The following is a 22,764-nucleotide window of genomic DNA, read 5'->3' on the forward strand; positions in this document are numbered from 1 at the left end:
CCAAAGTGTTGATACGATGAAGGGCAAAAATAATCAAGCTTTGAAGGAACTTACAATACCTCCTTCTCTACCAATTTATAGTTTTTTTCTGTATTGCTTTCCAAGGCTTTAATAATAAACATGAACTCAAAAGCCCATGCTACTTAATTGGAAGGAGAAGAACCCTAGAGCTAAAATACCTTTTGCAATGTTTTAAGTGCTCTGATGTGTTCGGTTGTGGTGAAATCTTTAATTGCACTGGAATTTGTTGTTTGCCCGGCTGCCCAAAATAAATGAGAAGCCGTCTCTCTGTGCCACTTTGTAGTAAAGTGAATTAACCTTATCAGAAGATGAATGCCTGTGTGTTTAATATTTCTAATGGGTTTGCTGTTGTTATTCGCTGGCAAAGTGCTTTAGTATCTCTGACTCCTGTCACATGGCTCTGGACAAATGGCTTTGGAAATGTAATGGTACATGCCCTAATAATTTTTGTCTCTTTATTTTTGAATAAGAGATTAGTATTGATGCCCAGAATTTATGTGAATAATGTGCATTGGGATGCTGTCCAAATTAGAAAAAAAGATAAGAAGCAAGCCTATGGAAGTTAATTGAAAGCATCTGGGAGAATACATCATCCACCTCTTCTACTGGATAAGATTATCAGGGCCCCGTTCCTCATAGCTGACTAACTGAGTTTCAGGATAACTTGACAAAAGTCTGGCTTTTTCCATTCCTCAAAGCAAGCTTAAAGTCCAGCTGAGTAAGTTACCATAGGAACACATCCTTAACCTTAAACCCAATGAAAGCAGATCCTTACAGATCAAGGAGCCATTTTAATTTGATCAGATTTTCATAGGGAACGAGTGCTGAGAGATTACCAAGATAATTTGCATCATTCATGTTTTTCTATTTGAGCGCTATGGATTCAGTCAGCAAGGTATAATTTACCTAAGAAATGTACTTGAGCCGTACAGTGCCCACACCACCCGGCACAGCCGTGCTACACAGAGTATATGCATAGAGCTGTGCTTTTTTGCTAGTGGCGCATTCCCATACTCGGTTGGAAATATCAGCAAAGCTGCTGCTACAAGATTATATGCAATTTAATGAATAGGTAATCCTGTCGCTATAGTTTTATAGACTACATTATTATGCAAAGATCCCCAACGTCATTGTTGCTGGACTGCAGTCAGATCCCATCAAGGCACCTCAGGACCAAATGAGTCAGATTTTGTGAACAGGAAATCATTTCACAGCATTAATGTACAGGTGCTTATGACTTTATCACTTACATGCAATTAAAAATGAGCTACAATTAATCAATTGATGCAAATATTCCAGCATTTAATGACATTATACAATGTCAGTGCTAGACAGTAGGGTATCAGATTTTGGATAATACTATACATCATCCATGACCTCAGTTATTTCCATATGATCCAGGTGTATCCATCTGCCTCATTTCAAATATTGAAGCCAAGTGTTTTTACCCAGGCTCTGTCCTCCACTCAAGAATATTCAGAGAGTCTATTCTGCCAGAGATTTGAGGAAGGTGTAGGAAATAAACTTATTTGTCAGAAATCATTGCTTAAATATTTGTTTTATAATGTGATCTAATAGTGTTTAGCTCATAGGTCATTATGATTGGATGATTTCCTGTTAATTAGGATACAAAGGCAAAGAAACCATTTATATCAGACAGATTAATTAGTACAACATAATACTAGAATATTATATATTTATAATAAGAACAAAGGTAAAATATGACAAAGCAATAGAGAGCTAACTATTCTGGTGCAGCAGACTCTGTCCATGTTACGTTGCATTACTGCAAGCATGCAGATTTAAATTGTCTGAAATTATTATATTGGGCTAAATATGTAGCCTGTGTAGGCTAATAAAAATATGTATTTAAAATTAAATAAATGTTAGCCATGCTTCACCTCTGGACTTGGCAACATCAGCAGTGTTGCAATTAGTTGTGTTATATGTCATTTCATGAGAACATTCTTGCTCATTCAGGGTGACTCTGTGTTTTGACATAATCTTTGGTGCAGATCAGTGTTTCAGTGCTCCGCAATCCCCCCTTGTCAGGCAGCACGAGCATGCGCACGTCTACGGATTTCTTAAGTCGGGATCCAGTTAAGTTTAGCCTCTATTTGGCTTCAAGGAATGGAGATAGCCTGTCGTAAATTATCGGATTAACTGAATCCGGCTAACGTCTGATTAGCCTGAATTAGTCAAAACAGGTATGAGGAACGGGGCCATGAATTGGACTAAGTGAAAGCCCAAGTGTAAAGTGAAACATTGAAAGAGAATTTACTGTAAAGATTAAGCTGGACAATTTGGCACAAAGTTACATAATTTCCAAATAACTGGGGTTGGCCTGTTACCTGCTAAATATCTTTGACCTAGAGAGATGTAATGGGGTGTCACTGGCATACAGATGGTTAACATGCCGTGTTTGGAACCTAAAATAAAGCCGATAGTCATGAATAGTTATTTTCCATAATGCATGCATTGTGAAATGTGGATAGATATTGATGGGCTGTTCATTTTTATTGAGCACTAATGTTTCAGTATATTGTTGTTGAGGGGTGGTTAAGTGTGTCAGTTCAACAAATCAAAATGCTGAATAAATGCATCACCTGTTTAAGATTAAAGATTTCACAGTATTTTACAGGAGTGCATGCCAATACCCAGCATTGCAAAGTCATTGTGGTGAGATGTAAATGAGGAAAACCTTGGCTGATATGTGGAGTTTTCTGGAATCTCAATGCAAATTGCATGTTTCTGTTAGTGTGAAATGCACACGCAGAGTTACTTTCACTTTACTGGGGAGTAATAAAGCATATTTAAAAGCCTAATGGAGGACAAACTTATTTACACAGCATTCCATGTACTTCTTAATATAAATCAAAATTCCTATTGATCTGTTACAGGACCAGATATTCAAACATCTTCATTGTTGTCCGGAAAAATACAAAAACTCCATCAAAAAACAATTGAAAATAAATACATGGGGCAAGGTCTTCCTTTTTATATCACAATATTTAGAACATATTTCCTGATTGCTACAGATCAAATGGGGAAACCATAGATATTTAAATAGTATCTTAAATTCTCTGTTTATGGACATAGAAGCTGTGGAGCTGAAGTAGAAAATGCACCCAGTCAGTTTCAGGACTCGGGTTGTGTGGCACACTGAGAAGACGTTAGTCAGCTGTACCGGAGCCCAACCAGGAATGGCACTGTGGTGATCATTAATTTGAGTAATCGTGCTCTCTATATGTTTGTGCACATGTAGGTCTTGGAGTAACTTGGTTCAACTTCTCTTTGTAACTGGTAAATAAGTATTTTGTCCAGCATGGTTTGGATGATGATATTGAGAATGCTGGTCTTATGTGTTGACTGCCAATTGTTTGCAGTAAGTGTCTCACAGTATGTTCCATGGTGTGAAACCTGCCTGATCATTTCTTCAGTGTATTTAGTGCTTGGAGAACATATGGTACGCTAGGTCACTGTGGGGAAAGAGGCTATTAATAAGCCCTGGCCTTTCATTGAAATCAACGAATAAACAAACAACATCAGTGTGTGTTCCCTCTTGAGCTTCAGTGCAGTCTGGTCTTGTCCAATGTGCTTGTCACGGCGGCTCAGGAGGCAGTGGAAAACATGCTTTTATAGTCATATCAGTCTGGATGTCATTAACAATACAATACCAACATGCCACCTAGGTATTGTACATCCTTTAGTTTTGTACTTGTGTAAGGTGCAATAAGAATCCATCTGTTCACTCGTTTTCACTCAGGCGCTGGGAGGGAGGAGACCCTGGGGTGTCCAATCAGAAGACGCCGACCACCATCCTTTTAACCCCAGAGGGGAAGTTCCACAGTTTTGGCTATGCGGCGCGTGATTTCTATCATGACCTGGACCCCAGCGAGTCCAAGCACTGGCTCTACCTGGAGAAATTCAAGATGAAGCTGCACACAACTGCTGTAAGGACACACGATCTGCCTCAATATCAAGGATGTGCTTATTTTAATAGGTTCTAGTAATGTCTTCACCAATCTTAAGGGCAGTATTGAATTACTGAGTGTTTACTCCAGTCTAAGGAGTACAGGGCTTCCTCTGACCACTGTGGTTAACCACTGAAACCACAGGCTTCTTTCCGTTTCCCCTTAGGCTTTTAAGATTCCCATTGTATAGGCTTTAAATGTTGAAAGTAAATGAGGCTGATGTCTGTATAGTAATCTGAAGGTTTATGTTAAAGTCTGGGAGAAGCTGTCTTCATAAATGCAGGTGTACTTTCTACAAGTGAGCCAGGTATACTAATCTTTCTGCAGGGCAAGCTGGAATGAGAGACTCCTGATGGCCTGTAGTGGTTTTGAGTTTGGCTCAAGACATGGAAACCTTTCATATTTTTTTTTATATAATAATTTACTAGGTCTCTGTAAGTGTTCTTCACTGGCCTCTTGGGTATTTCAGTTTCAATGAAGTGAGTGTCTTTAGAAAACACTAACAATGTACTGAAACTGTTGCCCCGCAGAACCTCTCAATAGATACTGACCTGCAGGCGGCCAATGGGAAGAAAGTGAAGGCTCTGGACATCTTCGCGTATGCTCTCCAGTTCTTCAAGGAGCAGGCATTGAAGGTACGTGTGGCATTGCCAGGGTTGTGTGTGGTGAGCTAGGCAGGAGATGGAGATATCTGAGAAAAGTAGTATTATCCTCAAGGCTGAAAAGGACCCAAGGCATTTGCTGAGGTGTTCTGTAAGGCTTTGGAAGACTTATGGAGGCCACAATACCAGTCACCTAGTGCTTAACATTAATAATATAAATTCAGTAAGTAACAGTGGTATTCGCAAAAATATTTTTCTCACACAGAAATGACTAAAAAGAAAAGGCCCGTTACTCTCCATTGAGTACTTGAAACCTCTTCAGATTCTGCAACAATGTTCCTTGTGATGTATAATGTTCTAAGTTCTCATCAGTATGGTCTTATAAGTCAGAAGAGCCCTATTGAGACAGGGGAGTCAATAATAATGTTGATCACGACTTTGGTGAAGTAATTTCACAGTATATCCCATTAAATTGGTGCATAGTGTATTTACATATTGTTTTTTAACTACACTATAGTCATTTGTAATTTGGTCCACTCTAATGTTAACCCTGTGTGATCTTAATTGCACTATAGTGTTGTTAGCTTCTTATGTAGTCCAAATAAACTTTCAACAATGGAAGGATGAAATTAGCGGGCTTATCCTCCATGTTCACTAGAGCAAGAAAAGAAAACTGGGCCTGCTTCTGACCTTTAACAACTGTTGATGGTTTTTGGAAAACATGGAACAATCGATTGAATCATTTTCGTCCCTGCACAAGACCCTTGCAAAGCCCGTCGTCTTGGTTCTGTTGCAGGAGCTAAGTGACCAGACAGGCTCAGAGTTCGATAACTCTGATGTGAGATGGGTCATCACTGTGCCAGCCATTTGGAAGCAGCCTGCCAAGCAATTCATGAGACAAGCCGCTTATAAGGTAGGAGAAGGAGACAATTAGGAACAGTTAAGAAGCTAATTAAGAAGCAGTTCATGTAATAGAAATCTTAACCTCAATGGTATGATGTATGATTTGTCTTCTCTGGATCTGAATTTCAAACCTTTCAGAAAAAGACACTTTTCAACTCGACATGTGCTAACCTTGCCCAGCCCTGCTTAGCTTCTGAGATCATGCTCAGACTAGGTGTGCCTAAACTATATTGTACACCTCCCCTATTATTAGTGTATTGTTATACTCTGCTTTTGGGACACAAACCCATCATTATACTTAACTTTCCTACCATGTTTGGTCTGTAGAAGGCAGTTCTAGAAAAAATGGCTCTAAGTCTAGGATTTTGTAATGCTTTTTAAAGTACCTTTATTTTTAATTCAAAGTGATCTCCCAGCAGCTAAAGAAACTAGAAAAGCAGAAGGTTTTGGAAGGCCAAGGCAGCTTCCTGCAGTATGAGCTCACTATTTCAGCAGCACCATCCCACATCCCCCACTCACTGCCAAGAGCTTCCACATCACAACAGCGTCTGACTCGCAGGGCTGCTATTACTGACAGAACCAAGCCAATTCTCGCAGGACTTTTAAGTTATGCCTCACTTAATATGTAACTCTTATGTGATCATCACTAGGGTATTAAAAAAAAATGCGGAATTCCAGAAGTTTGAGTGGCTCATCCAGTAAAAGGTTCTGCTTTGAGTGCCATATGATTCTTGTATTTTAGAGATTGAATTAGACTCCAGACAGTATCACTTACCAAGACTGGAATGTAAAGTTGTGGATTTAGGTGATTCTGGTTGAGTGTATTAATGAACCCTGTCTGTCATAACTGTCACATAGACTCTGCTGTTCACCCGAAGGTGCAGAGTCATCGTTGCTCTTTTTTCTCTCTCTGTGGGTGAAATGTACAAGGAGAGGAACAAAAGCCATAAAGATGCTAGTGGACGTGGGTCTACCATTTTAATCAAAGACAATCATTGCTTATTCTGTCTATACTCTTTCCTACATATCTCATTCTTGTATGAGGTGATCAATTATAGATCCAAAGGTATAGAAAGACTGCCTTTTTTATTTATTTTTTAATACAGTAAAAATATTTCAAGAATGCAGCTCAACTATTTAAAACTTACCTTAACAAGTGAAAACTGACCAAGAAAGTGTTCCAATACAAATTAAACAAATGAAAACGGTTTGTATTATGACAGCAGCACACCTCCACTGGCACCTTGAGACTGAACAAAAGCTGCTTTAGGTATGTAGGAAAAAAAAAACTGCCCCTTTTTGTATGAATTGTAAATAGGGTCCTGTGAGTGTGATCTGTCCATAGAATTGCTATGGCATAATCGCACAAAACACAGGTCCCTAATTATGAACCGTAAAAAGTCTTCAAATGACAAATATTACTGCTCCCATTACCCTTGCCTCCCTTTTTTAATGTGGTTATATCCTGCAGCAGACATTTTTCCTGATTGTCATCCCATACTATGACTTCATCCCCTGCACTCTAATGTAGTGCTGCAGACAGGCTTCTAGAGAAGATCTCTGCAGTGGGGCGCTGGAGCGAGGGCCGGCGCTTCGATGCACTGCGTTTGTGCAGTGACTCAGCAGCCACGCTCTCGTGTTCCTACTCCACAGGGAATCCTGAGCATTTATCCTCTCAGTGCTCGGGTGCTTATAACTCCCTGAAGACAGAAAGCACTGCACTGCATGATTCAGTTTACAATCATGGGCAAAAGCCTGCAAAGAATTTTCTGGAATTAGGAAAAACAGAATGAACAGTCCCTTGTATTGGCTGCTTGGAAGTAAAGTACAGATGTTTTAGCAATCCAGGGTGGCCTCAGTGTCCTAGTGGAGACCACCACCCCTTTAAAGGGCTAAGAAGGTCAAAAAGTAAACCTTTGACATGTGGTCATATGCCCAGAGAAACCTTTTAAGTCACACCTGTTCCTTGGCCATACTCTGTTGTGTTTCTGTAATGTAATGCACAAAGAAATATGTATAATACAAACAATCAAATTACATTTATGGAATCATTTTCAGCAACTAAATTAGCATAACATTAAATTCAGATATTAATTAATACGAATGATCATGTGGTTTGTAGTTGCTACTGAACACAGTTTATAGATGCACGGCTTTAATTGACTTTGGTATGTTGGAGTTCCTTTATTGCAAAATGAGAGGTGTAATTGATCAGAATAAAACTATTGGTTTTAAGTTGCATGAAAAATGCTAACCTGTTGTTTTCCTATCTCTTTACCTCCCTGTCAGTCTAGCCTGGTTTCCCCTGACAACCCTGAGCAACTTATAATCGCTCTGGAACCGGAAGCTGCTTCTATCTACTGCCGGAAGCTCCGCCTTCACCAGATGATTGACCTGAGCTCTAAAGCAGCTGTGAATGGCTACAGTCCAACAGAAAGTGTGGGAACCACCATGGCACAGGGTAAACTCCCATGCAGAATATTGAAATGATGGAATTCTTAGAATGTTTTCACGATACACAGGCATGTTATTTACTACATTAACATACTAGTGACTTATAGCTCCTCTCGTTTTTTGTTTTGTTAATATATTGAACTTGTTATCAGAAGTGCCTGCAAATACCATCATTTATTTTTGCCTCTGCCTGAGTTTCAGCAATTGGTGATGTTGTGCAAATATGTAATGGTTCTAAAGGTGAGTGGAAGTACTAATGGGATAACATGTATACAACGTTTCTGTTTATATTATGACTGCACAAGACCACTGATGCCCGCTGTAAGGTACTGTATCGACAACCACATGAGAATGAATGCAAACACAGTTTATCAAATAATTTATGGTCCCCCTTTCTCACAGACATTCTTGCATCAGTCTCTGTGTTACAGCCTAAATGGGTATTTTCCGTGACGGGATATTGAACACGGTCAATCTTCAGTCATGTTTTCTTGCTTTTTAATGGTGAATCTATTCTACTGGTTTCCATTGTGGAGTATGTCTATGTTTGTGTGTATAACTTGGTGTTTGTGTATATATGTGTGCGTACATGTATATTTTGTTTGAACATAGAATTAGCATGGTGGTTATAAAGATATGTACCTACATGTTAAATTTGCAGTGCAAGTAGAACATTTTTTTTTTAATTGATTTTGGCAAAATGTACCCAACATGCATAACTTTATAACCAATCTATGTCAATAATTATAACTTTTTCATATCTTACCCATTTTCAAAAGTGCATGTTTTCATTTTTACCTTTCTACACTGACAATCACACATTGAATGGTGCATGATTTTTTTATGTACTTGATTTTTAACTAACAATTTCCCCATCCTCTCAGTGTTGCTACTTGCATCTATAACATGTGCATCGACGAAATACGAGCCACTAAACACATTTTCTCCTTTTCTTGCAAATATATATTTTTGTAAGTAGACGGGTACCATTTCCACTGACGTGAGGAGATCCCTTCAGCACTGTGAAACGTCTATATATGTATATATATATATATTTTTTTTATTTTTTATTTTTTTTTTGCCAGCAAATATAGCAGCAACAGCAAATCAAGTGACAGATTTTCTTTCTGATCCTTTCCTGCCTGCCTTGTACCACACTGTTGTGTCTGAAATGCCTCGTGTCCCATTGTGGAAGTAAAACAATGGGTCCATTTCAGTAAACGAATTAACTACAAAAGTGGTTGCATGGAAAGAATACTCACATTGCAATCGTCAACTTCAGTGTTACTTCACTGTGATAGCTGGCCACAGTGAGTGACTGAATAGCACTATTTGCATGGATTATTTTTATTACATACATTTGCAAGCCATCCCATTGTTAAACAGCCTAGCCTTGCTTGCAAATTTTTATTATTTTACCTTTCTTGCATGATAAATGCATTATAATTGCTGTGGTCTTTATTTTAATTCAACATTTTAATTCAGTTAATTGTGACATTGTGGAGTTGCAATAAAGAACATTTTACTGTTAAATAAAGACATATGTTATAGATTCCTCTAAGAGAATATACAAGGAATCAATTTTGTTATAATAAATGTTGATATTCTTCACTGGCCATTTAAGAATGGTTTGCTCTGTAGTGCATGCATGGTAAGTGAACAAAACTGACATTTGTTTTGTGTGTTTTTTTTAATGTGAAAAATTGTGTGAATTGTCATGAGATTCTGGACATTTAAAGCAGACCTTTTAGGGAACAGTCAGCTTTGAGAAACATCCCTTTGTTCCATGAAGAAATGCCCTTTTCTGCCTTTTTCACATCTGCCAAAAGCTGCATGTTTAAAATACTTTTATTTTTGTTTGTTGTTATTGTTATAGTTATACTACTTTCTACAAATAGAGAAACAAAATATGTTCCCTTTGAACATAAATCACACACAGCTGATTTAGTGAGATTACTAAAAGAGATTACTAAAGCTCAGTGACCAAGGTTAGGGTAGTGAAAAGACTTCAAAAAACTCAAGCTACAAGCAAATTGATCAGGAATGCTCCCAGCTTGTCCATAAGGAAAGCACTCACAGCACTAACCTAGAATCACATGCATGTTGTATTAGCCTGAAAATAGGCAGTGAGGAAGTGGAGGGTATGGATTCTCAATCTCCTGCCTAATGCTCTTCCTTGGCGGTAGAGTTGAAGAGCATTAACTTGGCAGTGTCAGCACTGCGCTACACCTACTCTCTTGCTTAATGACTTGAGTCTACATTATGGTAAAAGAAAAAATTAAATCCTACATGTTCATTTTAAAACTAGATCTGGATTTTTTTATTTTTTTTTCCTTCCTTGTAGCAACTACTCATCCCCATCAGTTGGAATTCATTCTGTCGCCTGCTTTTGTGAAAGTGCTTCTCCGCACATACCTTCTTACATTCAGTCATTTTCTCTCTGTCAATAACCAGCCAAGGAGCATGTCCGTCGCAACCGGCAGAGCCGCACCTTTTTGGTGGAAAATGTCATAGGAGAGCTTTGGTCGGAGCTGGAAGAAGGTAGTGTTTCTTTTTCCATTTTACAGCCACATTGTTTTGCTCTTGCTGGTTCTTACGTTGCTGGCAATGACGCAGTGCTATTTTCCCCTAACACAATCGAGTGTTACCACAAGCCTCCTTGCTTCATAACACCTGCTGTTTAACAATCTGAGGCCTATCTGTTAAAAATCACATTCTAATATTTTCACTTTCCCTTCAGCACTATATATAGATAGTAGTTTTGACATCCGGTCCAAAAACAAAGAGCATGATGAGAACATTTGTTGTGGATTATGTCTGTGAAAAGATGGGATGAAATGACACAGTGGCTGAGTTTGCTTTGAGTTGTGTGAAAGATTTGTAGGAAGAGAGAAAATGAAATTGACAAGGTAATCCATATTGAATAAGGATGGAAAAATTACATGACATCACAGAATGTTTCTTGTAATAAGGGAACGCATCTAAAGGTAAGGATTAATGTTGCAGAAGGTAAATTAAGTTTGTGGAACCCTTGAAAGCACTGCAGTTTACATCCTCAAAGCATGGGTGGGATTACTTGGCAAAAACTTCTCAATGTGCCACAGCAGTCTAGACTGACGTCTAGCCGAAACAGACAACTGCAACTGTACTTAAAAGTATTTAATCATTGTGTATGAAAATCATTATATGAGGCCTACATTTTCTTCAAAGTATTCTTTACCTTATTTGATTATTTCTATACTTTAATAAAGCATTTTATTTATTTTAAATCAAAAATCACATTGAAATGCTCACTTGCTTGGAGTATGAAAGGATGCAATCCCAACAAAAATATATTGGTGAGAGGTAAACATATCAGAGTCTGTCCCACGCTATTGGATCTGTCTTGGAACCACATCCTCCTGGTAAAGTAGGCAGACTTTGTCATCAATCATAAGTTACTAACAGCTGATCGTAGACCCAGGCAATAGAGCAGTGGTTTTCCTTGAGGACCCCCGAAGCGTGTTGTGAGATTTTTATCCCCTCAAAAATATTGTTATTTTTTTTTTCAAATCAAACTTATTCAAAGTTGTGAACATGTAACATTTAAACATCTATACTGTAGACTTTTTTTTAAATGATATATCCAACTGAAGTAGATTTCTAAACAGAAAGGAAGTGAGAACAGCAGTCGGGTCGCGCTGGTTGTGACTGAATGCGCACCTGCTCCGAGCTGCAGTGCTATCAGTGGTACTGAAACACAATTGATTAAATGGAAAAGATGTTGAATTAGTTTTTATCTTGCACTCTGCTTGTCCTTTTTCTAGGTTGGACTAAATAGATTTTATAAATATTATTTAATGTTTGTCCTTGCCTTTTTGGTAGGCTTATTTATTTTATTTGAAACAGCTTAAATTAACTGAATATATTTTTATCATGCTCAGCTCAGGTGTGCATTCAGTCCACAAACAAAACATTTCAGTTGCGTAACATTTCATCAAATAGAATAAAACGGAGGATAGCATGTTTGATCCGTGTGCTCTTGTTTTCAACAATTGTATTGTCCTTTGTTACGTTTAACGCTTTTACATTTTAACCACTGCAATAGAGGCTTGGCAATAGACCTGCAGTTTAATGTAGTGATGAGAGCTGGTGGAATAAGCAGCCACCTGCTCTACCTTGATCTGCAGTTGCATTTATTGTGGCACCATGTCCTCCGTACTGGGCAGAAAGTGGCCATTAAAAATCAGTCGGTTCTCATTGTTCCTGTAACTTTAACATTAAAGGAAACCATATGTTTTATGGCTCCCATCTTGCCAGCATGAATGTATACCTACCTACATACCTAAAAATCCTTAATAGGTTATAATAAAACCAATATTTGTCTGTAGTTATTTTTTCTTTGCCAGAAAACCTTCAATGAAGGCACAACAGTTATTAGTCTTTATTATTATGTTTGAAATGCATGATTAATCAGAAGAGCATAGCCTCAAACTAGTAAATGATAGTGGGTTGTCAAAGTGTGTTCAAATTATCACAGTTCTGGTCATTTGCTGTACAATCATGTAATCAAGGCTCATGTTCAGTGAACCTTCTGGTTTCTTTAGCAGCTTAAATGATTACAATGTAATTATATATTTTTCCTGAAGGCTTGATATAATTTTGTAATCTTTATTCATGCAGGAGTGTAAAATGTTTTTTTTTTTTTTTTTGCATCTTTTAATCTTGTCCACGCTGTAAGGATAAATAACAGTAGGTCACACTAAGTACATTTTAGACTCTTACACCATCAGCAGTATTTATATATGCAAGCTACATTGAAGCCCTGTGTATTAGTACACATATTGATTTTTAAAATGTCTGTATGACAGATTTACTGGTTGGTTTGTAATATCCAGTAATAAGAGTGAGATTTTGCTGGCATCCTTCTTATTGGAAAAGCTACAAAGACTATAAATGTTGGTTGTAGATCAGCAGAATCTTCCAGGGAAAATCCAAGATTAGAAATTAGGCATACCGATGAAGGAAGGACATTGTTTTAAGATTTGGGTCGTTCAGAGAGCATTGTTTTTAGTAATTTAGATAAAGTATGTATTTAAAGTAATTTAAGTGTTAAAATTACGGATATAATTTAGTCTTGTTAGGTTTAGAGTCCCTAGTAAACATATGTTTTTGTTTAGGGATGCTTTTTTTACTTAAAGTAATGGGTTGTAGAGTTGTTAGAATTTTTTAATTTGAGTTTATAGGGTAAGGGCTTATCCGTCGAAACTGCAAGATAGTATCATAGTTCAGACTAAGGATTCTGACTATTATGTAGGTGTTAATCTCATTAATTTCCATATCTTTATCAACCAAAGGATTGTATGTTCACCATTTCACAAATAAAGGGAAATTGAGAAATTGGAAATGTAAGAAACGTGAGCAAACTAAACTTAAATTAAGATTGCAGATGAATGCAGGAATGGTCCTGTGCTTATATTAAGGTTAAAAGTGTTCTCTTCTACTATTTATTTTTCTTGTGTGATGTTACATCAATGTGCCACAGCACACCAGTTGGGAAACACTTGTGTGTGCAGTCTGTGATCTAAACAGCCTCAATTCCATTATACACATAGCAGTTTATATTGATCATTTAATATGTGGTTCAAGTCCAAATTCATTTAGATTCATTCAATATCAATTTGACCTTCATTTCCCTTTGGGATTTCCTTTCTCCAAGTCTGAAACATAATGTATTCTTTTTACTAATTGTTGAGCTGCTTTTTTAACTTAAAGAACTATAAAGAGGTGATAACTGGCAGATATTGTCTGATAACTACACCTTCCCATCTTGTGTTCATAGGGGCTTTACTAGATCTATCCAAAGAAGATTGCAATTTAATCCCATCATACTTGTGGGTGTGTGCCTATCTTCCCTTTTAGTTGAACCTTAATAGTCCTGCAAGTGGGCCACGAATGCCCAGTGGAACAGAAATGCATTTGCACGGATCAGTATGAACATATGACACATCGGATATATTTGGAAGTCTTCCAAATGTGTGATGCTTTTAAGAGGCTAAAAGCAGCCACACTGCAGATGATTGTGCTGTATTTAACCTTTTTCCCCGTCTGACTGTGTGTCTTCCCGCATTGGTACAGGTGACCGATATGTCGTGGTAGATTGTGGTGGGGGCACAGTGGATTTGACCGTCCACCAAATCAGGCTGCCTGAAGGTCATCTCAAAGAACTGTATAAAGCTTCAGGTAAAGAGCGCACCAGATCCCATCCCCTCTTTTTATTATTGTATCATCAGGGAAAGAGAAGTGTTTTAGGTTTTCATGTATCCTCACATCTCTTGTAAGTTATTTTGTTTTGTTTTATTTTAGTTTTTTTCCCCATGGTTCCCTAGATCAAAAAAGCAGTTTGAAATGTTATACTGCATGTTTCAGCTCCCTATATTAATGAGGGTAGCCTGCTAAGTGCTGGCACAGGAGTTTTGAGAGCTCTTCACTGGGCTTTTCATTGTGCTCTAATGGTGTCTCATTGCAAACACTCCTGTAACATCAGCAGCAAGTACATGGGCTGAGAGGTTGGAGGGGTCTCTGTGGGAGGGCTGGGGAGCTGTTACCATCAGCACCTGTGTTTTATGGTCTATTTGTTTATAATTGCAGGGGGTCCATATGGCTCTATCGGTATAGACTACGAGTTTGAGAAGCTACTGTGCAAAATCTTTGGGCCAGACTTCATCGATCAGTTTAAGATCAAGCGACCGGCTGCCTGGGTGGATCTGATGATCGCCTTTGAGTCCCGGAAGAGAGCAGCAGCGCCAGAAAGGACCAACCCCCTGAACATCAACCTGCCCTTTTCCTTCATTGACTACTACAAGAAGTTCAGAGGCCACAGCGTGGAGCACGCCCTGCGGAAGAGCAAGTGAGTAGGGGGTTTCTGTATCCACCAGGGTTATTCTGGACAGATCTATATGAATCGTAGTTAAAAGACAAGATGTGTTTAATAGCGTATAGGCCCACATTTGGCCTTGATGATTGTGGCAATTCTTTTAATAGATGGCTGTAGGAATCCTGTACTATACCTCCCATACAGCACTTTCTAGAATGTAGACTGTGCCAGAGGTATGTTTTTGGTATTGATATCAGATTTTTTGTTATAAAAATTTAAAAATAAAGAGCTTTATTTACAGATCTCAAGATCTTTGCTGCAGTCCATTACTGGGATGGAGGGAGGCCGGTCACCTTACTTTTAATAAAATAGTTTATTTATGTAAAAAAAAATGTGTGTGAGCTCAATCATGATTACCATATTTACATTCTTCCTTGATCGCCATCAAACTCCCCTACTCCAGTCCCCACTTAGTTTTTTTCTGTATATGTTTAGAGAATTTACTTGAATGCAAGTAAGTGTTCAAGCTGTAAAATCCAGACCTTAGACCATTGTCAGCACTGAGGTAGTGCTCTCAAGAGGTCGTGTCAGATTTTATTGATTTTGCCATTGATGCCATTAATAGAGTGTTCTCAAAAGCTGTGCTTTTCAAAGCAAAGCACTTTACTTCAGTTCTGTCTACACTGTAAATTCTGTCTGGAACATTAACCCTTTTCATCTTCTCAGATGACCGCTGAAAGAACTGGTTTATATAATCTGCATTTATTCTCCAATTTTAGTTGACTCCTTTTACGTTTGTTAATATGCATATTTTGTTACGTTTTCTTCTTTGTTGTTGATGGGCATGATATATCTAATTATGTCAGAAAAATCTTGCAAAACTGTTTCAAAGCTAGAAAGTATGTGTGGGAGGCAAATTAATGGTTTCCTGAGGTTTAATGAAGCATTAAACACTTAATCCTTTGCTTAAGGCAGTGCTAGACGTCTCATTCAGAAGATGTTTTGCTGAAATTGTCAATTGATATTACAATAAACTCAACTGAAACTAGGCAATCAGGCAGCAGATAGATGACCTACCCTACTCCCTTAAGTCCTGATCTAAAGTGAGACTCCAGAACAGGTTAATTTTACTACTGTTTCTTACCGCACATAAAGCATTGTACGGAAGGTGCAAACATAGCTGTGTTGAAATACTTGTGCCTCTGTAATACATAACTCTCAAAAAGTTCTTACATTTAAAGGTATTTGAGTTCTGTCATTCGCATAAAACACCCCAAAGTGGAGATGTGGTCAGAACAGCACTGTACAGACTGTGTCTAGCCATGGAATATATCTAATTTTGCTCTAATGGTTTGAAGGTTTTGTGTATTGATTTCTGTGTGTGATACTGTATATTGACATTTTAATGATCATCTAGTATGCCTAGCAAACTCTGCCTGGTATCAGTGTCTTGTGTTCACTGACTTCTGTCAAATAAATCAAGATTTTTATGTTTTTTCTGATGATTGGTCTCATGTCTGTTGAAGAGCATCATTACTGGAATGAGGTTTATAGAAACGGGAAGTGCAGAATCTCTAAGGAGAGTACTTTAAAGTAACTTGGGATCCTGAAAGCCTGTGAATTAAATCACCCCAGAGAAATGAACTGTAACACAAGTAGGACTTCAAAAACAGTAATAGTGCTTTGGTTTTAATTTCAGATTTTATTTAAATACCATTAGTCATTTTTCAATCTGTTTTACATTATGGAGCCACTATTTAGAAGATTGTTTTTGGGAAGTCCTGTCGCAAGTCAATGTTGACATACTGTAGAAAAATGCAGGAAAGAAAAGTCAAAATTTAAATATACATTACATGATCAGTGGAAAATTTCTTCTGGGCAAAGGATATTTCTAAGTGTTACTCTAAAGTATTTGGGCAAGATGTAGAATTTAAGTATTTAGGTAGAAACTGGTTTATATGCTTACATAGTGCAAAGTACTGAAAATGGTTTTATTAACAATCTGAGTTGGGCTTTGAGGTAATATTTGCTGTTGATTTTATTTAACAGTGTGGACTTTGTGAAATGGTCCTCCCAGGGGATGCTTAGAATGAACCCAGACGCCATGAATGCCCTCTTTAAGCCAACAATAGACCACATTATCCAACATCTCAGTAAGTAGTGAATTCAGAAAAACACAAAGTTTGAATGTATGCCAGTGATTCAGTGATTCGAATGAGCGAGTCTATGTACATCACCCTGCAATGGATAGTTGTGATATAAAAATCGCTTTCTTAGAACGGTAAGTAAACTGAAGGCATGACATAGGAGTTAACATGTAGGCTGTACAGTTTGCATTGCCTGCAGAATTCCCTGTCCCTTCATAGAAAATCGCATTAGGCGAAGTTCAAAGTGGAAAGTAGGTCAGGTTTTCTCTGCCGTCTACCTTAAGTCTGAATAAGAGTCTGTTACGGCGAGGCATGTCACACAGCACATCGAAGCCTTGATCTGCTCTAGTCATTTTTTTTGAAGGTACCTGAAAGCTTATAAAAAAACAAGAGGTATATTGTGGGGGTTGTGGGGAGTATTTGTGTTTTTTTTCATCCAGCTCTGGATTTCCGTATTTTTCCGCAGCTGAGCTCTTCGAGAAGCCGGAGGTCTGCGATATCAAGTTCTTGTTTCTGGTGGGCGGCTTCGCGGAGTCCCCTCTGCTGCAGCAGGCCGTGCAGACCATGCTGCAGGGCCGCTGCCGCATCATCATCCCCCACGACGTGGGCCTCACCATCCTGAAGGGCGCGGTGCTGTTCGGCCTGGACCCCAGCGTCATCAAGGTGCGCCGCTCACCCCTCACCTACGGCGTGGGCGTCCTCAACCGCTTCGTGGAGAGCAAGCACCCGGCGGAGAAGATGCTGGTGAAGGACGGCACGCGCTGGTGCACCGACGTCTTCGACACCTTCATCACGGCCGACCAGTCTGTGGCCCTCGGGGAGACGGTCAAGCGCAGCTACACCCCCGCCAAGCCCTCGCAGCTCGTCATCATCATCAACATCTACTGCGCCGAGAAGGACGACGTGGCCTTCATCACCGACCCCGGCGTGAGGAAGTGCGGCACCCTGCGCCTGGACCTCACCGGCACCGAGAGCCCGGCCCCACGCCGTGAGATCCAGACGCTCATGCAGTTCGGGGACACGGAGATCAGAGCCATGGCCGTCGACGTGGCCACCTCGAAGACCGTGCGGGCCAGCATCGACTTCCTCAGTAACTAACACTCGCTGCCTGTGCAGCCCGTTCCACTGGAAGGGCTTGTAGTTGGAGGGAGGAAAGGTAAAGTGTGAGATATAATCTGTCAAGAAAGCTTCACAATTGGTTTAGCTGTGAAAACCTTTGTTAAACACATTTTAGCAGTTGCAACCCAGCTGTTTACATAGTTACAAAATAAGCTGTTTTGTTGTTTTGTTTTTTTAAGCAGGCCATTATTATTTTTTTGTTGTTGAATGATTGTTTACTTTTAAAAGGGGATATCTGAGACTTATTTTAAACACTACTACTGTTGAGCCAAATTACCATTTACATATAAACATTATTTTTTTATTAGTAGTAGTAGTTGTAGTAGTCATATTTGTATTCTTATTATCTTAGTTTCTGATGATAATGCTGACAAAACAAAAATACCCCGTTTAGAAATGCCTTTACAGGATACGTATAGGCTGCTGAATGTGATGTACTGTATACTGCAAAGAACCTGACCTGCGATAGGAGCATTGAATAGGAACTGCACAGGAATTGGAGCGGTGCGTCTCATTTGCCACAGTCCTCCTGTACAGTTGTCAACACCACTGGTATGCACATTGGTAATAGCCTCGTCAATCCTAGAATGTGAAATGTTTCAAAAGAAAATAGGAAAACTGAAAGCTAAGTAGAGAATGCTGCTAGCTGTACTCGCTAACTGTTTTCAATATGGCTATAGCAATATGCTTGCTGCCTTTGTTTCTTTCTGGCTGCCACGCAATGGAGAAAAAAGCCACTATTTGCCAAGCAGCTTTGGGATTGGTAAATAACAAAATACTTATTTTTGTTTATTTCTGTAAATACAGTATTTAAACCATTGTACAGTTGTTGTTTTTTATTCTGACTTTAGCAGCTTTAGAATTTGACAGTATGCTTGCTTCTGTGGATACTTCTGTTATATTATTCTCACCAGCCAGTATGTGATCTAAAAAAATGAATTCTGAAGCTGAAGATGTATTGGCCAATTAAAATGAAAGCATGGGTTACTGATATGTTGCTTTTCTTTGGCTTTTAAATGTGAAGCTAGAATACCTGTGACATTCAACAGGATTTTTATTCTGAAACTAAATCAAGCTGAGGTAAATTTAGTAGGGTATTATGTTTGTAGGGGGCAGTTTCCATTGGGGACATAATGATAAGAAAAGGGCATTTAAAATATAGTTTGAGGAATGACACAATGTATGTTCTGGTTGAAGAAACTTAGCTTCACACCTGATTAGGAATTGTCCAACATAACACAACTTTCAAGTATCCATGTCTGTGCCTGTAAGGGAAAATGTGCTTTATCATCCTATTGAAGGAACTTACCGACAGCTGTTTCAAACTTAATGCTACACATAAAATGTATTCTCAATTTTAAGAAAGTCATTCAAAGTTAAAGGTGTGTATGCAAAATATACATAATCTTAAACTGTTTAATTGTGATCACAATGCTTTGAAAGCCATTCTGTTTTTTTATGTGTTTTATTTAAAACAAACTGGATAATCAATGTATAATCACAAATGTCACAGAAATATCTAGAGTTCAGTTAGCACACCATTAGCAAGTACTGATATATATATTACTAATGGCCAGTATTCATACCAAATATAATATATAAACTGCAATAAATAAAAATGTAAACATGTTATTACATGGTCAGTATCTTGAACCATTCGATCTTACCTGGTAGTTTTCCCGATTTGTGCCCACAGATCAGCATCGGTTTTATCTATGTTCTTGTTTGTATAAGTTAACTGTTCCCATCTTAATATCCTTTCCCAATATATTTTGTGTGATTTGCTTACTTTTAATTTTCATCGCTTTATTATTTTATTACATTGTTTTTCATTAATTTTTGGTGTTAATCTGAATGTTATTTTATCCAGTATCACAACTATGACATTTAACAGACGCTTCTTTAATGTGCATAATTCATTTTCTCATAGTAAACATGACATTTGAAAGATAATGTGCAGATGCTTCTAAAGAGGGAAAGCTGGTCATGATCATTTGAATCTTTCAACTTTGCAGATTTGAGACATTGAAAATTACTATAGATTAAACAAATCTTCTTTTCAAAAATAATACAAAAGTACCATTTTCAAAATGTGTTGCATGGAAAAGCCACCTGTATGGCCATTTGATCTCTATAGGGTTAGACTCAAATTGCTTTCATCTGTGGTGTCGTTTCATGTGACTCAAGCAGTGTTTGAGCAAAACAGCATCATATCCAGTAAATGTGGTTGCGTCAGATTTCCTAGTTATTTCTCACTCCACTTGCCTTTCAAATCATCCCTTTAATGTTTGTGTTGATCTATAAATGTACAGCCTAGCATGGCAAGTCTCATCCTGGTGCTTGTAACTGAAGTAGTCTCCGGTGTTTCACAAAAGAAAATGAAAAAACATTTGGGCATTCTATATTGAAACTATTTTCAGTAATGTTTTTTAGTTTCTGGTGAGATTGAATTTAGTTGTGTCAAAACATGAATGTAGTTCAATTCTCATTTATTCAAAAGCTTTGTCAAAGGAAACTGCCTCCGATTTCTCTCCTGCCCTGCACTGTCAGCAGCTTCTGGTATACAATGAATTGCCTGGGTGGTGGTGTTATCTGACAGATAATTATGTGATCTTCCCATTGTAAGCACTTGATAGAAGCTTTGTTTTGTGTTCTTCAAAAATTAGAAATGCTGTGGCAACCAGGATTCAAAGGTGACGCAGCACAACGTTTATTGTGCCAGTGCATGGGCATCCTGTTCTTACATTTTCATTTGGATTTCATATCTATCCTTGTTTGATAATCGAATACTTGTGATTCATGCTAGTGTGGTTATTTTTCTTTTTTGTTTTGTGCTATGTGATTATATAATCTTTTAGCATTCCCGAGCTATCGTGAAAGAAGGAAAATAGTTTCAGCCAGGATTGGATTTTGTGGAGAGATTTTGCAGGCAGTATAGAAATAAGAATCTGATTTCGACTCTCTGAGCAGAGTTATGAAAATGGAAGAAGGAGCAGATTATTTAGAATCACTTGAAATAATCTTTTACCAAAGCTAGATGCATCAAGTTTTATAGTAAAAGATAGTAAACTGCAGTAATGTGGAGACCTAGATAAGTGTACTGAAGTCTGTGCTGATGTGTGTGATGCCAATGGCAATCTATCTTTTTTTTTTGACTGACAGTTCATATTTCTGACATAGTGGCGTACTCTGTATCTCAGTGAAAGAGACGTCTAACACTTCCATCCGCATATGATTTAATCTGTTCTGTAGATACTGTATTTTGATGTTATCATATGTTTTCTGTTTCACTGAACTTTGTAAATTGCTGTATACTCGAGTGGGAAAAGCTTTTGCACTGAACAGTGTAATGTTGTGTATGACCTCCATTCTCTTGTCCACTGTAGTGTGCAGTTTTTATTCTTTCAATGTGTTGCAGGCCGTCTCAAACAAGTTTGGAAAAGTTACACAAAAGTATGACATTCATAAAAGGTGTATGCCATAAACTAACACCAAATAAAAAACTGGAATAGTTAAAGAATCAACGAATGTGTACACTTAAAATGAATAAATACAAATATTATGTGTCAAGGTAGGTAACTTTTTGTGACCAGTTCCCTCTTGTGTCCATACTGCCCTTCTTGGCTGTATTCATACAAGTATAAATTCCTAATCCACACTGACTGAACTGCAACCCATGTGCAATGTCTAAAGGACAAGAAAATGACATCATGCATGACATCACAATCTGAGCAATACAGAGAAATGTTCATTAATAATGTGTCTTAAAAAACATGATAAATATTGCAATTGATGCGAAAATGCTTTGTAAGCAAAACAATCCAGTATGGTGTTCACATATCATGTTTCCACCCTAGAAAAATGGTGCTTTGCGTATATGTACGAGCTTTAAGGGGAACTGCCCGCACTGAAGAGCGACAGCTGGCAAAGCTATATAGTTGAAGCTGCAAACTGCTTTACAGACATAGAAATTACATCACTATTTATTTGCCTGGAGTCTTCCAATTATACAACAATAAATGGAAATACAATTATCACTGGGTGTTTTTCATTTACTTTCGTCTTTGTCTTGTTCTTCCACAATGATGAGCAAATGTGGCTTTTGGTATCATTCTAACTTGGGAAGTGTCATCTATTTATAATACACTACACAGTCTTGTGTAAAAATTCTACAAAGCACAATAGTGTGTGTAGGGGGTAAACATTATTGTGTTAATAATGCACTATCATGTTGTAATTTGGTAAATTTGAACACAAAATTGTGTTGTCCTTGAACGAACACAGAATGTTAAATTTAACACATTAGTTCTAAGAGCCTAAATACTTAAACCTATTATAAATATACAGGTCTGAATATGGGATTGTAAGTGGGATGATTTGTACTTTTTCTTCTACTGAAAAGAAATAGGAATCATGGTAGTTTTCATGTTCGATGCATCAAGAGAAAGGGAATGTGTATTTATAGTCTTGTCAATGGTATGTAGCATTGCTCACCCAATACACAGACACTCTGAGATAGAGGAAGACTTTTTATTTATTTAGTGTCATTATTTTGCGTTACTGGGTAACAAACAATAGTGGAGACGAAATGTAGAGCACATGTATTAATACTTCATTAGACTCGCCTAGCAGCACCAGGTGAAGTCTAGTGTGAGGAGCATCGCTGATCACAGTTTTCTGCAAGACTG

General features: G+C 38.0%; 1 protein-coding gene across 2 annotated transcripts in view; it reads left to right on the top strand.

Annotated features, from left to right (window-relative positions):
- hspa12a (heat shock protein 12A) overlaps positions 1 to 22,110 on the top strand; it is a 39,337-nt gene extending 17,227 nt beyond the window's left edge. Inside the window, exons 4-12 of one of the 2 annotated variants that reach the window (XM_066692929.1) lie at positions 3,788 to 3,974; positions 4,526 to 4,630; positions 5,394 to 5,510; positions 7,790 to 7,961; positions 10,409 to 10,495; positions 14,072 to 14,176; positions 14,585 to 14,843; positions 16,860 to 16,963; positions 17,424 to 22,110. In XM_066692929.1, the coding sequence (XP_066549026.1) occupies positions 3,788 to 3,974; positions 4,526 to 4,630; positions 5,394 to 5,510; positions 7,790 to 7,961; positions 10,409 to 10,495; positions 14,072 to 14,176; positions 14,585 to 14,843; positions 16,860 to 16,963; positions 17,424 to 18,055 (1,768 nt within the window). In that variant the 3' untranslated portion in view covers positions 18,056 to 22,110. The remainder of the gene's footprint in view (positions 1 to 3,787; positions 3,975 to 4,525; positions 4,631 to 5,393; positions 5,511 to 7,789; positions 7,962 to 10,408; positions 10,496 to 14,071; positions 14,177 to 14,584; positions 14,844 to 16,859; positions 16,964 to 17,423) is intronic. The other variant, XM_066692930.1, reaches the window with a different exon arrangement.
- The last annotated feature ends 654 nt before the right edge of the window (positions 22,111 to 22,764 follow it).

Source organism: Amia ocellicauda, chromosome 20, assembly GCF_036373705.1.
Source record: "Amia ocellicauda isolate fAmiCal2 chromosome 20, fAmiCal2.hap1, whole genome shotgun sequence".
Lineage (NCBI taxonomy): Eukaryota > Metazoa > Chordata > Actinopteri > Amiiformes > Amiidae > Amia > Amia ocellicauda.